Source organism: Macaca thibetana, chromosome 11 (genome assembly GCF_024542745.1).
Source record: "Macaca thibetana thibetana isolate TM-01 chromosome 11, ASM2454274v1, whole genome shotgun sequence".
Classification (NCBI taxonomy): Eukaryota; Metazoa; Chordata; class Mammalia; order Primates; family Cercopithecidae; genus Macaca; species Macaca thibetana.
Window position 1 is genome coordinate 109,516,175 of NC_065588.1, and position 12,734 is coordinate 109,528,908.

General features: G+C 50.9%; 1 protein-coding gene across 1 annotated transcript in view; it reads right to left on the reverse strand.

Annotated features, from left to right (window-relative positions):
• Positions 1-12,734, reverse strand: part of SLC8B1 (solute carrier family 8 member B1) — a 39,504-nt gene that overhangs the window by 9,414 nt on the left and 17,356 nt on the right. The window contains exons 9-14 of the mRNA XM_050749751.1: positions 12,151-12,210; positions 11,734-11,864; positions 10,845-10,986; positions 5,398-5,519; positions 2,556-2,709; positions 1,368-1,448 (exon numbers count right to left, since the gene is read on the reverse strand). Coding sequence (XP_050605708.1) covers positions 1,368-1,448; positions 2,556-2,709; positions 5,398-5,519; positions 10,845-10,986; positions 11,734-11,864; positions 12,151-12,210 — 690 coding nt within the window. The remainder of the gene's footprint in view (positions 1-1,367; positions 1,449-2,555; positions 2,710-5,397; positions 5,520-10,844; positions 10,987-11,733; positions 11,865-12,150; positions 12,211-12,734) is intronic.

A 12,734-nucleotide genomic window follows, 5' to 3' on the forward strand; every position in this document is an offset into this window, starting at 1 on the left:
GGGAAACAGGGGCCAGGAGAGGTGAAGGGACTGCCCCCAGTCCCTAGAGGGACTGGTGATGGTGTATGAGCCAAGGCCATCTCTAGGGGTTGTTAAGGGCTCCCTCCTTCACAGCCAACCTGGGAGGTCAGGCGAGGCTGCAGCCCGAAAGCCAGAAGTAGGCCTCAGTGGGCACAAAAGGGCCACCAAGGGTCCTGCTCAGCCTGGGAGTTAAAAGGGCAGGCATCACAGTCCCTGTAGTTAGCTTGTTTTGCCAGCCAGCTGCTCACACCGCAGCCCCTGGTGAGGCTCTGTCATCATGGAGCCTGGAGAGAGCCGCCCTTCAGGTGCTTTGTGATCATCTTTCTTTCTTTAGCAGCCAACAATATCCACTGTTGGCTGAATGCCTTCCGTGTGCCAGGCACTGTCTGGAACCCACGACCATCTGGTTTCAAAGCTCTTTCTCTTCATAGCCCCAGGTTGGCTATATCCATCCTTTCTATATAGATCAAAAGTTGGCAAACATCAGCCCTCTAGCCAAATTTGGCCCACTAACTGATTTTATAAAGTTTTATTGGAACAGAGCCATGGCCATTGACTTATGCATTGTCTGTGCCTGTTTCTGCACTACAGCAGCAGAGCTGAGTAGCTGCAAAACTGCCTCCATGGCGCCCAAAGTCTAAAATATTTATTCTTTGGGCCGGGCGTGGTGGCTCATGCCTGTAATCCCAGCACTTGGAGGCTGAGGCCGGCAGATCATTTGAGGTGAGGAGTTTGAGAACAGCCTGGTCAACATAGTGAAACCCTGTCTCTACTAAAAATACAAAAATTAGCTGGGCATGGAGGCACGCGCCTATAGTCCCAGCTACTTGGGAGGCTAAGACAGGAGAATTGCTTGAACCCAGGAGGCAGAAATTACAGTGAGCCGAGATCGTGCCACTGCACTCCAGCCTGGGTGACAGAGCGAGACTCTGTCTCAAAAAAAGTATTCTCTGGCCCTTTTAGAAAACGTCTGCCAACCCCTAGCATAGACCATGACATGTCCCTGTGAGCAAGAGAGAAAGGGTCTTCCATAGAACACGTAAGCTCATCCTGTGGGCGCCTGCTTCTCACACCATTCACCGCCCTAATAATAACAGCTGCTGTCTGCTGAGCCCCTACCAGGGACCAAGAATTTCATTCACCTTATTGGATCCTTACAACACCCCCGTAGGAGGTTAGCACTCCCCAAATCCCTATTTTAAAGCCTTGGAGGCTGAGGGCCAGGCAGCCACGTTACCTGCCCCAGGTGTTACACCAAGAGCCAATCCTCAGGGTGGGGCACGGAGCACTCCGCACCCATGGCTGTGACACCAGTGCTAAGGCCAAGAACAGACCACAAAGGATACTGAAGATGATACCGCCAAAGCAGGCGGAGAACGCCATCCGCGGGTAGCCCTGGCGGGCCAGCGTGAAATCCGAGAAGGCATCTGCGCAGGAACAAGAGGGGCCTGCAGTGGTGAGTCGCTTCCCCTGCCCTCCCTGGTCATCCACGCCTTCATTCTCACCCACGGCCATTCAGGCAACAAACATAGATGGATGCCCACGTGTGCCTGGGCACTAGCTGGTGGGGTGCTGTGTGAAGGGGCACAGCACCTCGGAAGACACACTTCCCTCCTTAATTCCTTTACCCCACTCTTTCCCACCAGCAACAACTTCGCAGGTGTGAAAAACGCGGCTACCAGCTGGGTACGGTGGCTCACGCCTGTAATCCCAGCACTTTGGGAGGCCAAGATAGATGGATCACCTGAGGTCAGGAGTTCGAGACCAGCCTGGCCAACGTGATGAATCCCCGTCTCTACTAAAAATACAAAAATTAGCCGGGTGTGGTGGTGGGCGCCTATAATCCCAGCTATTGAGGAGGCTGAGGCAGGAGAATTGCTTGAACCTGGGAGGCAGAGGTTGCAGCAATGAGCCAAGATCACACCATTGCACTCCAGCCTGGGCAACAGAGCAAGACTCCATCTCAAAAAAAAAAGAACAAAAAACCAAAAAAAACCACAGTTACCAATTTTTCAAAGTCTCATCTGCTGCTAACATGCACAGCACCTCCACATGAATTAGAAGAAGGTGCTCAAAAAGGTGAGTGGAGGAGGGGCTAGATTTCAGCTCCTTCATCCTCTTGTCTGGATGCTCTAGAGCAGTGCATAAACTGGCCAACCGTACCTGGCTGCTACAGCTAGGCAAGGGTGTATGTATGTAAGTGTGAATGCCTGCGTGTCACACACCCGTGTACACATCAAGCATGGCTGGCTGCAATGGGATCCACGTCCTGCCTGAACTCTGGGAGCCACCGAGCATCCCCGCATCAGAGGGTGGGGAAGCGGCAGGAGCCTCTATAGAGTTTCTTGGTCCAACTACAGTCAGGACCATCTCACCCCGATGCTGGCCACTTCACAGTGACAGGGGACACTGTACAGGTGCAGAGGGCAGACACCCTGGACACCCCTGCCCGGATGCGACTCTGGCTGGGGGAGGAAAGAGCTAAGATGTGGCCGCACTGATCCCCCACTCAATCCCACCCAGCCCTGAGTCACCTCCAATGCTGTTCCCCCAGGCCAGCAGCGTAAGCCCCAGCACGGTGTTGCTCAGCCGGAAGACCACGCCCAGGGACCGCAAGATGTTCACCACCTCTGTGGCGGCCGCGTTGATCCACAGAGCGCTGGTCAGAAAGCCCAGGAAAGCAAAGAGCTGCGGAGGGAATGGTTTGCTATGGGACCAAGGCCAGCCCCAACAGGGACACAGCCTCAGTTCCTCACCTGTGAAATGGGATAACAGTATCTACCTCATGAGCTTATTATGAGTATAAAACACGTTACTATAAGCATTGGTGCCTGCACATAGTTAGTGCTCAATAAAACGTTGAGTTCAATATTATTTTCTTTTTTCCTTAACAAACTCCCTTTCAGGCCACGCATGGTGGCTCACGCCTGTAATCGCAGCACTATGGGAGGCCGAGGCGGGCAGATCACCTGAGATGAGGAGTTCAAGACCAACCTGGCCAACAAGGTGAAACCTTGTCTCTACTAAAAATACAAAAATTGGTCGGGCTGGTGTCACACACCTGTAATGCCAGCTACTCGAGAAGCTGAGGTGGGAGAATCGCTTGAAGCCAGGAGGCAGAAGTTGCAATGAGCCTAGATAGTGCCAGTGTACTCCAGCTTGGGCGACTGAGTGAGACTCTGTCTCAAAAAAAAAACAAAACAAAAAACAAAACAAAACCAAAAAATCCTCCCTTTCATATACTAAAAAAAAAAAAATATTATTTTGTCTGGAAAGGGTTCCCTATCACTTTCATCAGATTTCCAGTCTATGAACCAAACACCACCCCTCATCCCCAAAAGTATCCTTGTACTCCTAAGCAGTCACTCCCCAGCCCCACCCCGCCAGCCCAGCGCGACCACCACTCTGGTCTCTCTGTCTCGGAATGTGCCTCATGGACATTTCACAACAATGGAATCCCACAGTGTGTGACCCTCTGCTTCAGTCTTCTCTCACTTCTGCATCATGTTTTCAAGGGTCATCCATGTTGTGGCACACATCAGTACTTGAAAAAATAGTGAAAGACAATTTTCCCTAAGTAGTAAAAAGCAACTTCCCTAAACGATCCATTTGCTGAAAATTCAACACCCTTTGGTTGGTACATTCACTGAGAGTTTCCAAAAGTAAAAACTAAAATTTAAAAAAATCACTAAGTTCTAAAAAATGAAAATTCTAAGTAAACTTTTTTTTTAGGATGATGTCTCACTCTGTTGTCCAGGCTGGAATGCAGCGGCGCGATCTTGGCACACTGCAACCTCCACCTCCTGGGTTCAAGCGATTCTCCTGCCTCAGCCATCCAAGTAGCTGGGATTACAGGTGCCCACGACCATGTGCGGCTAATTTTTCTATTTTTAGTAGAGACAGGGTTTCAACATGTTGGCCAGACTGGTCTAGAACTCCTGATCTCAGGTGATCCACCCGTCTCGGCCTCCCAAAGTGTTGGGATTACAGGTATGAGCCACCAAGCTCAGCCAAAATAAAAATATTAAGTAAACATTTTTTTTTTTTGAAACAGAGTCTCACTCTGTCACCCAGGCTGAAGTGCCATGATGCGATCTCAGCTCACTGCAACCTCTGCCTCCCAGGTTCAAGTGATTCTCCTGCCTCAGCCTCCCAAGTAGCTGAGATTACAGGCGCCTGCCACCACACCCAGCTAATTTAACATTAAGTAAACTTTTAAGGAAAAAGTCTCTGGACAAACTCCCTAAATATTCCTTAGAGTGCATAGACTAGGGAAAATGGAAAAAGACACCCACAAAGGCCATACCATACTATCCCTGGAATGTCTTTGGAAACCCAAGGCTAGGCGCAGTGGCTCACGCCCGTAATCCTAGCACTTTGGGAAGCTGAGGCAGGAGGATTGCTTGAGGCCAGGAGTTTGAGAGTAGTCTGGGCAACATAGTGAGACCTCGTCTTTACAAAAAACATACAAAAATTAGCTGGGTGTGGTGGCTCGTGCCTGTAGTCCCATCTACTTGGGAGGCTGAGGTGGGAGGATGGCTTCAGCCCAGGAGGTCGAGGCTGCAGTGAGCAATGATTGCACCACTGAACTCCAGCCTGGACAGCAGAGGGAGACCCTGTCTTGAAAAAAAGGAAATCACATATTGTAGGATTCTATTTATATAAAATGTCCGTGATAGGCAAACCCACAGAGACAGAGAGCGGAGTCGTGGTTGCCAGAGGCTATGTGGGGGGTGGGGAAACGGGGAGTGACTCATGGGCATGAGGTCTCTTTTTGGGGTGATGAAATTCTCTAAAATTGACTGTGATGATTACACAACTCTGTAACTATAATAAAAAACATTGCCGGGCGCGGTGGCTCACGCCTGTAATCCTAGCACTTTGGGAGGCCGAGGCGGGCGGATCACAAGGTCAGGAGATCGAGACCACGGTGAAACCCCGTCTCTACTAAAAATACAAAAAATTAGCCGGGCGCGGTTGTGGGCGCCTGTAGTCCCACTACTCGGGAGGCTGAGGCAGGAGAATGGGTAAATTGCGGAGCTTGCAGTGAGCTAGATCCGGCCACTGCACTCCAATTACGAGACTCTGTCTCAAAAAAAAAAAAAAACAAAAAAAAAAAACATTAAAAAACTTTAAATTGCTATGTGAATTACATCTCAACAAAATTAAGCTATTACCAAAAAAAAAACCAAAAAAACAAAAAAAAAACCCTGCGCAGAAACAAAAACTCTCAAAAGCAGCTTTAAAGTTCAGTTACCTGTCTTTGTGCGACTCCTGATCAAACTGGTCAAAGTGCCTCAGAGATGCAGACAGGACATCTGCGTGGGAGACCTCAGTATCCCTCTCCCCCCATCTCGGAGAGTCCGGGCTTCTTACCCAGTGAAGCTTGGGGGGCTGGCTGTCAGATGTGGCAAAAAAGGTCACTGAAGCCAAAGCTGTGCCTGCGATCACCACCACAACCCAGACAGGAACGAGGCCGCCTATCTCATAGACACCATCTGCAAAGGGACAGAAAGGGACCTGGTACCTTCCCAGCTGCCTCAGCACCCACTTACAACAGACTGTTTGGATGTCAGGTGGATGCTTGCTATCTGCCCAGCCCTGTCCTAGACACTTCAAGGGGACGGAAAAATTAAAAATGCAGCCCCTGCCCTCAAGTTAGTCACATTTGAAAGACAATAGAGACACACAAAAATGACTCTCTCCAGCCTGTTGCTGTGGAACTAGGATAGGAATGGCTAGAACCACTAACACGATCACCCTCTTCCACCTCCGTGGCAGACATCACTAATCAAGCACAATACTTCCATGCAACTGCATTTCCAGGCAGCCCCCTCCAGCCAGGCATTACCAGTGGATGGCATTGCTCCATGAGATGAACCTGACGGTCAAACCCAGCCTCCCCACTAAGAGGTACCCAAGTAAGTCCACTCTATCATCCAATCCATTAACAAATATGAAGATTCCAGAGGCTTCATATTAAACACTAAAGGGAGATACCCTAAGGTGAGGAGAACACTCTAGAATTCCCCACACATCACCCTTTTCACCACTAGGAGTCGGTACTGGTCTTAAAGACAATGAATGGTTCAAATGCTCATCTACCTGCATCAAGACCCTTCGTTTGTTCTTTTTTTAGTCTAGCTAAAAAATGTCAGTGGGCTTAAGAATTATGTGAGGAGGCCGGGCGCAGTGACTTATGCCTATAATCCCAGCACTTTGGGAGGCCACAGCATGCAGATCGCTTGAGCCCAGGAGTTCAAGACCAGCCTGGGCAACATGGTGCGACCCCACCTCTACAACAAATACAAAAATTAGACCGGGCGTGGTGGCTCACACCTGCAATCCCAGCCCTTGGGGAAGCTGAGACGGGCGGATCACCTGAGGTCTGGAGTTCGAGACCAGCCTGGCCAAGGTGGCAAAACCCTGTCTCTACTAAAAATACAAAAATTAGCCGGGGGTGGTGGCACACACCTGCAGTCCCAGTTACTCAGGAAGCTAAGGCAGGAGAATCACTTGAACCCAGGAGGTGGAGGATGCAATGAGCCAAGATCGTGCCACTGCACTCCAGCTTGGGCAACAGAGCAAGACTCCATCTCAAAAAAAAAAAAAAAAAAAAAAAAAATTAGCTGAGTGTGGTGGTGGGCACCTCTGGTCCCAGCTACTTGGGAGGCTAAAGTGGAAGGATCACTTGAGTCCTGAGAGGTGGCAGTTGCAGGGAACCTAAATTGCACCACTGTATTCCAGCCTGGGCAACAGAGTGAGATCTTGTCTCAAAAAAAAAAAAAAAATTATGCGAGTGGGCAAAATACACAAAATTGTGTACACAATCCGTTATGAGTGATTGTCAAGGGGGATTTTTTTTTTTTTTTTTGAGATAGGGTCTCGTTCTGTCAACCAAGCTGGAGTGCACTGGCACAATCACAGCTCACTGCAGCCTCAAACTCCTGGGCTCAAGCCATCCTCCCACCTCAGCTTCCTGAGTAGTTGGGACTGCAGGTGTGTGCCACTGTACCCAGCTCCTGAGATAATTTTGCCAGCATGGGATTTTTACCTCAGTGCTGGCTTTGGATCCAGACGCCTGGGTTGGAAGCCCTTTCCATGTATTTGCCACTCCTGTGCTAGAGAAATTTTAGGAGGTGGCTGGGGCGTGAAGACACTGAGGATCTGAGCTGAGTGTTAAGCAGAGAGGGGTACAAGGACTCTGTGAGAAGAGGGGAGTTGGGTAAAATGGAATCAAGCAGACGTGTGCCAGGAATAGCACAGAAAAGTCTGTAGGAGGCAGCTGGCTCAGAGTCTCAGAGGCCTTGGCCGGGTGTGGTGGCTCACGCCTATAATCCCAGCACTTTGGGAAGCTGAGGCCGGTGGATCGCCGAAGGTCAGGAGTTCAAGACCAGCCTGGCCAACATAGTGAAACCTCATCTCTACTAAAAATACAAAAATTAGCCAGGGGTGGTGGCACCTGCCTGTAATCCCAGCTACTTAGGAGACTGAGGCAGAAGAATCGTTTGAACCTGGGAGGTGGAGGGTACAGTGGACCGAGATCGCACCACTGCGCAATGAGAGCCATGGATTTTTCTCAAGAGGTACTGGGGAGCCATGGAGGTCTTTGAGTGGAGGAGTGACCACAACATATGAAAAGCAGCACTTTACAAAGATGGCTCTTGGGAAGGCCTAGAGACGGGGAAGTTGGAGGCTGCTGCTGGGGAGGCTCACCTTGAGTCACAGCACCCCCTCGGGCTGGGAGCCAGTCCAGGGGTTTCCTCCAGACAGTGCTCAGCCCAGATGGGGTCAAGAGTGCTTTAGCCGGAACCAGTCTTTCCCCAGGATGCACCTGCTACCACTAGATGGTGTTAAGGCCATGTGGTCAAGATACTATATGCTGCAGAACCATCTCTCAGGAAAGGGATTCCTTCTTCAGTTCTATCATTGTATCAAGGAGAAACTTTCCATTTGGTGCTAATAGGACTTGAACATCTCAGACACCTGCTATTCTCCCTAGTACAGGCTTCCAGCTTATGTCTTGAATCAGGAGGACCGAGTAAGGCGGTTTACTTTTTTTTTTTTCTTTTTTGAGACAGAATCTCGCTCTGTCACCCAGGCTGGAGTGCAGTGGTACAGTCTCGGCTCACTGCAGCCTCTGCCTCCTGGGTTCAAGTGATTGTCCTGTCTCAACTTCCCAAGTAGCTGGGATTACAGATGCCCATCACCATGCCTGGCTAGTTTTTGTATTTTTAATAGAGACAGGGTTTCATCATGTTGGCCAGGCTGGTCTTGAACTCCTGACCTCGAGTGATCCTCCTGCCTCAGCCTACCAAATTGCTGGGATTATGGGCGTGAGCCACCATGCCCTGCCGGTGGTTTACATTTATTGTGTTTATTTTTGCAGTTACCTTAAATTTATTGGAAATGATGCAATTCTATTACAGTTTCCTATTGATGCAGGTGACACAGTTTCCTTTTCAATAAATTTGCCTTTAAAAAAAAAAAAAGTCTGAAGCTGGGTGCAATAGTGCGTGCCTTAGTCCCAGCTACTCAATGGAGCCCAGAAGTTCAGGACCAGCCTGGACAACATAACGAGCTGATTTAAGAAAAATATAAAATGTGGCCAAGCGCAGTGGCTCACGCCTATAATCCCAGCACTTTGGGAGGCCGAGGTGGCTGGATCACCTGAGGTCAAGAGTTCAAGACCAGCCTGGCCAACATGGTGAAACCCCATCTCTACTAAAAACACAAAAATCAGCTGGGCATGGCGGCAGGTGCTTGTAGTCCCAACTACTCAGAAGGCTGAGGCAGGAGGATTGCTTGCCCCAGAGGTGGTGGTTGCAGTGAGCCGAGATTGTGCCACTGCACTCCAGCCTGGGTGACAGAGTGATTCTGTCTCAAGAAAAACAAAGAAAAATATCAAATGTAATAGTACAGAGTAAGAGAAAAATTGGGAAGACGGTCTGTGAATGACTGATGTGTGGGAATCACTCTTTTAAGAAGCCACAACACATACAAAAATTAGTCAAGCGTGGTGGCAGGTGCCTGTAATCCCAGCTACTTGGGAGGCTGAGGCAGGGGAATTGCTTGAGCCCTGGAGGTGGAGGTTAGAGTGCGCTGAGATCGCGCCACTGTACTCGGGCCTGGGTGACAGTCAGACTCCATTTCAAAATAAAATAAAATAAAATAAAATAAAATAAAATAAAAAAAATAAATAAATAAATAAAGATGCCACATCGCTTGTGAAAGCAAGTCCCTGGATTTGCCCTGGCCTGAAGGGCAAGGCTTCCCCGCTCCGTAGAGAATGGATGAAGAATGGAGGACTGTGATGAACCAGACGGCCCTAGGGGGTGGCCCTTTTCGGCTCTGAGTCACTATCAATCACCTCTCCTCCTATCTCCTTCCCTCTATGCCTGCATCCTCCCACAAACCAGGGGAGAAATTCACAGGGAATGTGGCAAGGAGGCTGTTTCATCCCGATGGAGTTTCATCCTGGCTCTGTTATAGCGCACAACACCACGCCCAGCCAGGCATTCGCACCAGAGTCCTACTCCCACCTCCAGGCAATGCCCCTGGGCTGAGGGGGAGGAGCCTAGATGATAGGAAACAGACAGCATGAGATACTAAAGTTAGACAACAGGAAGAAACCTGGGTAGCAGGAGTTAGAAGACGACAGACAAGCCTGAGCATTTCCTCGGCCAGAGCAGGGCAAGAAAGAAAAGGACATTCTGGGGCCGGGCGCGGTGGCTCACGCCTGTAATGCCAGCACTTTGGGAGGCCGAGGCGGGCGGATCACAAGGTCAGGAGATGAGACCATGGTGAAACCCCGTCTCTACTAAAAATACAAAAAATTAGCCGGGCGCGGTTGTGGGTGCCTGTAGTCCCAGCTACTCGGGAGGCTGAGGCAGGAGAATGGCGTGAACCCGGGAGGCGGAGCTTGCAGTGAGCCGAGATCGCGCCACTGCACTCCAGCCTGGGCGACAGAGCGAGACTCTGTCTCAAAAAAAAAAAAAAAGAAAAGAAAAGGACATTCTGGGGCAGATGGGAAAATTCAAATGCCAGTGGGGAGAGCAGCCAGGTCACACAAATGAGGGAACACAAACGAGGGAAGGAAGCTCAGCCCGGAGCACCCAACAGGCAATGGAGGGGACTGTGATGGTTCAGGCCGCAGGCACCCCACAGGGGGTGCCCCTTCTCTGCTCTAGCCAGTTTTGCCTTCAGGAATGTGGCCCAGATCTTGAGAAGCCAAAATCCAGATTTTAATGTAAAATCCCCCAATTTTTAAATGCAGGCAAACAAGCCAGAGGACTGGATTTGGCCCTGGGGTCACCTGTTTTGCAGCCTCCATCTGGGGCCAGCAAGATTGGATCAACGGACTGCAGGCGGTCCCCTGGGTGAACTTCCAGGCTGGTGTCCCTTATGGCACAAGCACATAGTAAGCGCCTGCTGTATATCCAGTTTTCTGCCTCTAGCCCAAACCTCCCTCATGTGGTTGAGAAGAAAACTCCACCGTGCATGGTGGCTCATGTCTGTAATCCCAGCATTTCGGAAGGCCAAGATGGACGGATCACTTGAGGTCAGGAATTTAAGACCAGCCTGGCCATCATGGTGAAATCCCGTCTCTACGAAAAATACAAAAATTAGCCGGGCATGATAGTGCACGCCTGTAATTCCAGTTGCCCGGGAGGATGAGTCAGGATGATCACTTGAACCCGAGAGGCGGAAGAAGGCTGCAATGAGCTGAGATCGTGCCACTGTACTCCAGCCTGGGTGGAAGAAAACTCCAGAACGTGGGAAGGAGGTGGAAGGTGGGCTGGCCCAGGCTGGGGGATACTCACAGGTCCCCGACTGCAGGGTCAGGACCACAACCAGGGGGCTGATAACCAGATGCAGACAGTTGAGGGGCCGTTTCCAGTTCCGGTCATCCTTGTCCGGGTCCACGACAGGGACTGTGAGAAGCAGCAGGAACTCCACAGGCAGCTGTCAAGGGGGCAAAGGTGGGAGGGTGTCGGCAGGGAAGCCTGAATCCCAGATGCCACCGACGGACTTCAGTGACTCAAGAGCTCGGCCGTTTGTTGCTGAAGCACGGACTGTGTGCGGGTCCCAGGCTAAGCGCCCGGTTGCCTCTAGCTACTGGGACAAATGACCACAAACAGAGCGACTGTCAACAGCACAAATGTATTCTTGGACAGTTCTGGAGGGCAGAAGTCCTGAAGTCAAGTTGTTAGCCGGGCTGTTCCTTCTGGAAGCTCTAGGGGAGAATGAGGGTCCTTCCAGCAGCTTCCAGGGGCCGCCTGCCTTCCTGGCCCCACATCATTCCACCCTGTGCTCCTGTCGCCACTTCTCAGTCTCTGACTCTGACCCTCCTGCCTCCCTCTTTCCCTGTGCCAACCCCTGTGATGACACTGGGCCCACTGGATATAAGCCAGGCTCATCTCAAGATCTTTAATCACATCTGCAAAGGCCTTTCTGCCATAAAGGTAACATATTCCCAGGTTTCAGAGGTTAGGATATGGATGTCTTTGGGGGCCACTAGAGGGCAGAGCCCCAGGTCAAGTCATCAGCCAAGCTCCATGCCTCAGTTTCCCCATCAAATCCTAAGTCATGTACTCTGAGAAGGTCTCAGTGGACCCCATGCCCTCCCCCTCATAGAGCTGGAGAGGGTAGCGTGACCACTGTCTTGCCGCTCTCACAAGGCTGTGAGCTTGGCTCCAGGAACCCCCCTACCTTGAAGACTTTGAGGGCTTTCCAGTATGCTGACTTCCTTCTCCACTTCATGTAATCCAGGGGATTGAGGGCCCGGGCCAGGATCTGAGCCGTGGTCTCCTGGTAGAAGAACAGCGGCCGGTACTCGTCACCTGTGTGCAGGGTGCCGGGTGGTGAGGTGTGCCTGCAGCTGACTTGGTCTCCAGGAAACCTTCCCCGCTCCATCCCACCAGTCCTCCCAGCCCTAGGGGAGGAGGCAAAGCCCAGCACCTAGCAGAGGGCATACAACCCTGGCCCTTGGCTCATTTGAGCTGCAGTGAGAGGTGGGGCCAATTTGGAGCCTCATTCCTGGAGCCCAGGTCTTGGAGGGACCCATCTGTCCACCCCCAGCCTTTCCCTGTTACCCCCACCCCAGCTGGGCACAGGGCATGGACTCACCGTAGTCATAGCTGTTGCTATTAGAAGATACCCGGTCCTCCTCGGAGTCTGAGAGGATCTCTGCAGGAGAGAGGCCCAGCTACATACAGAACCCAGACCGTTCTCAAGGGAGCACACTGGGACAGAGCAGGTTTAGGGGTGCAAGTGTTCAGGCCATCTTATTTACTTAGTTATTTGGGACAGGATCTTCGTCTGTCACCCAGGCTGGAGTGCAGTGGCATGATCATGGCTCACTGCAGCCTCGACCTCCTGGGCTCACTCTATCCTCCCACCTCAGCCTCCCGAGTAGCTGAGACTACGCCCAGCTAATTTAAAAAAATTTTTTTAGAGATGGAGTCTTGCTATGTTGGCCAGGCTGGTCTCAAACTCCTGGCCTCAGCAGTCTACCCGCCTCAGCCTCCTAAAGCGATGGCATCACAGGCATGCATCACTGCGCCCAGCCATGTCCAGGCCCTCTTTATTTTGGATTTCTAGCAGTCTGCATGCGTGCTCAGGAATTCTTACACAATGAAAAAGTCTAACTCATCAAACATGGCCAAATGTAAGCATGCAGCTATAATGCTAAAATTAATAGGGGCATTCAA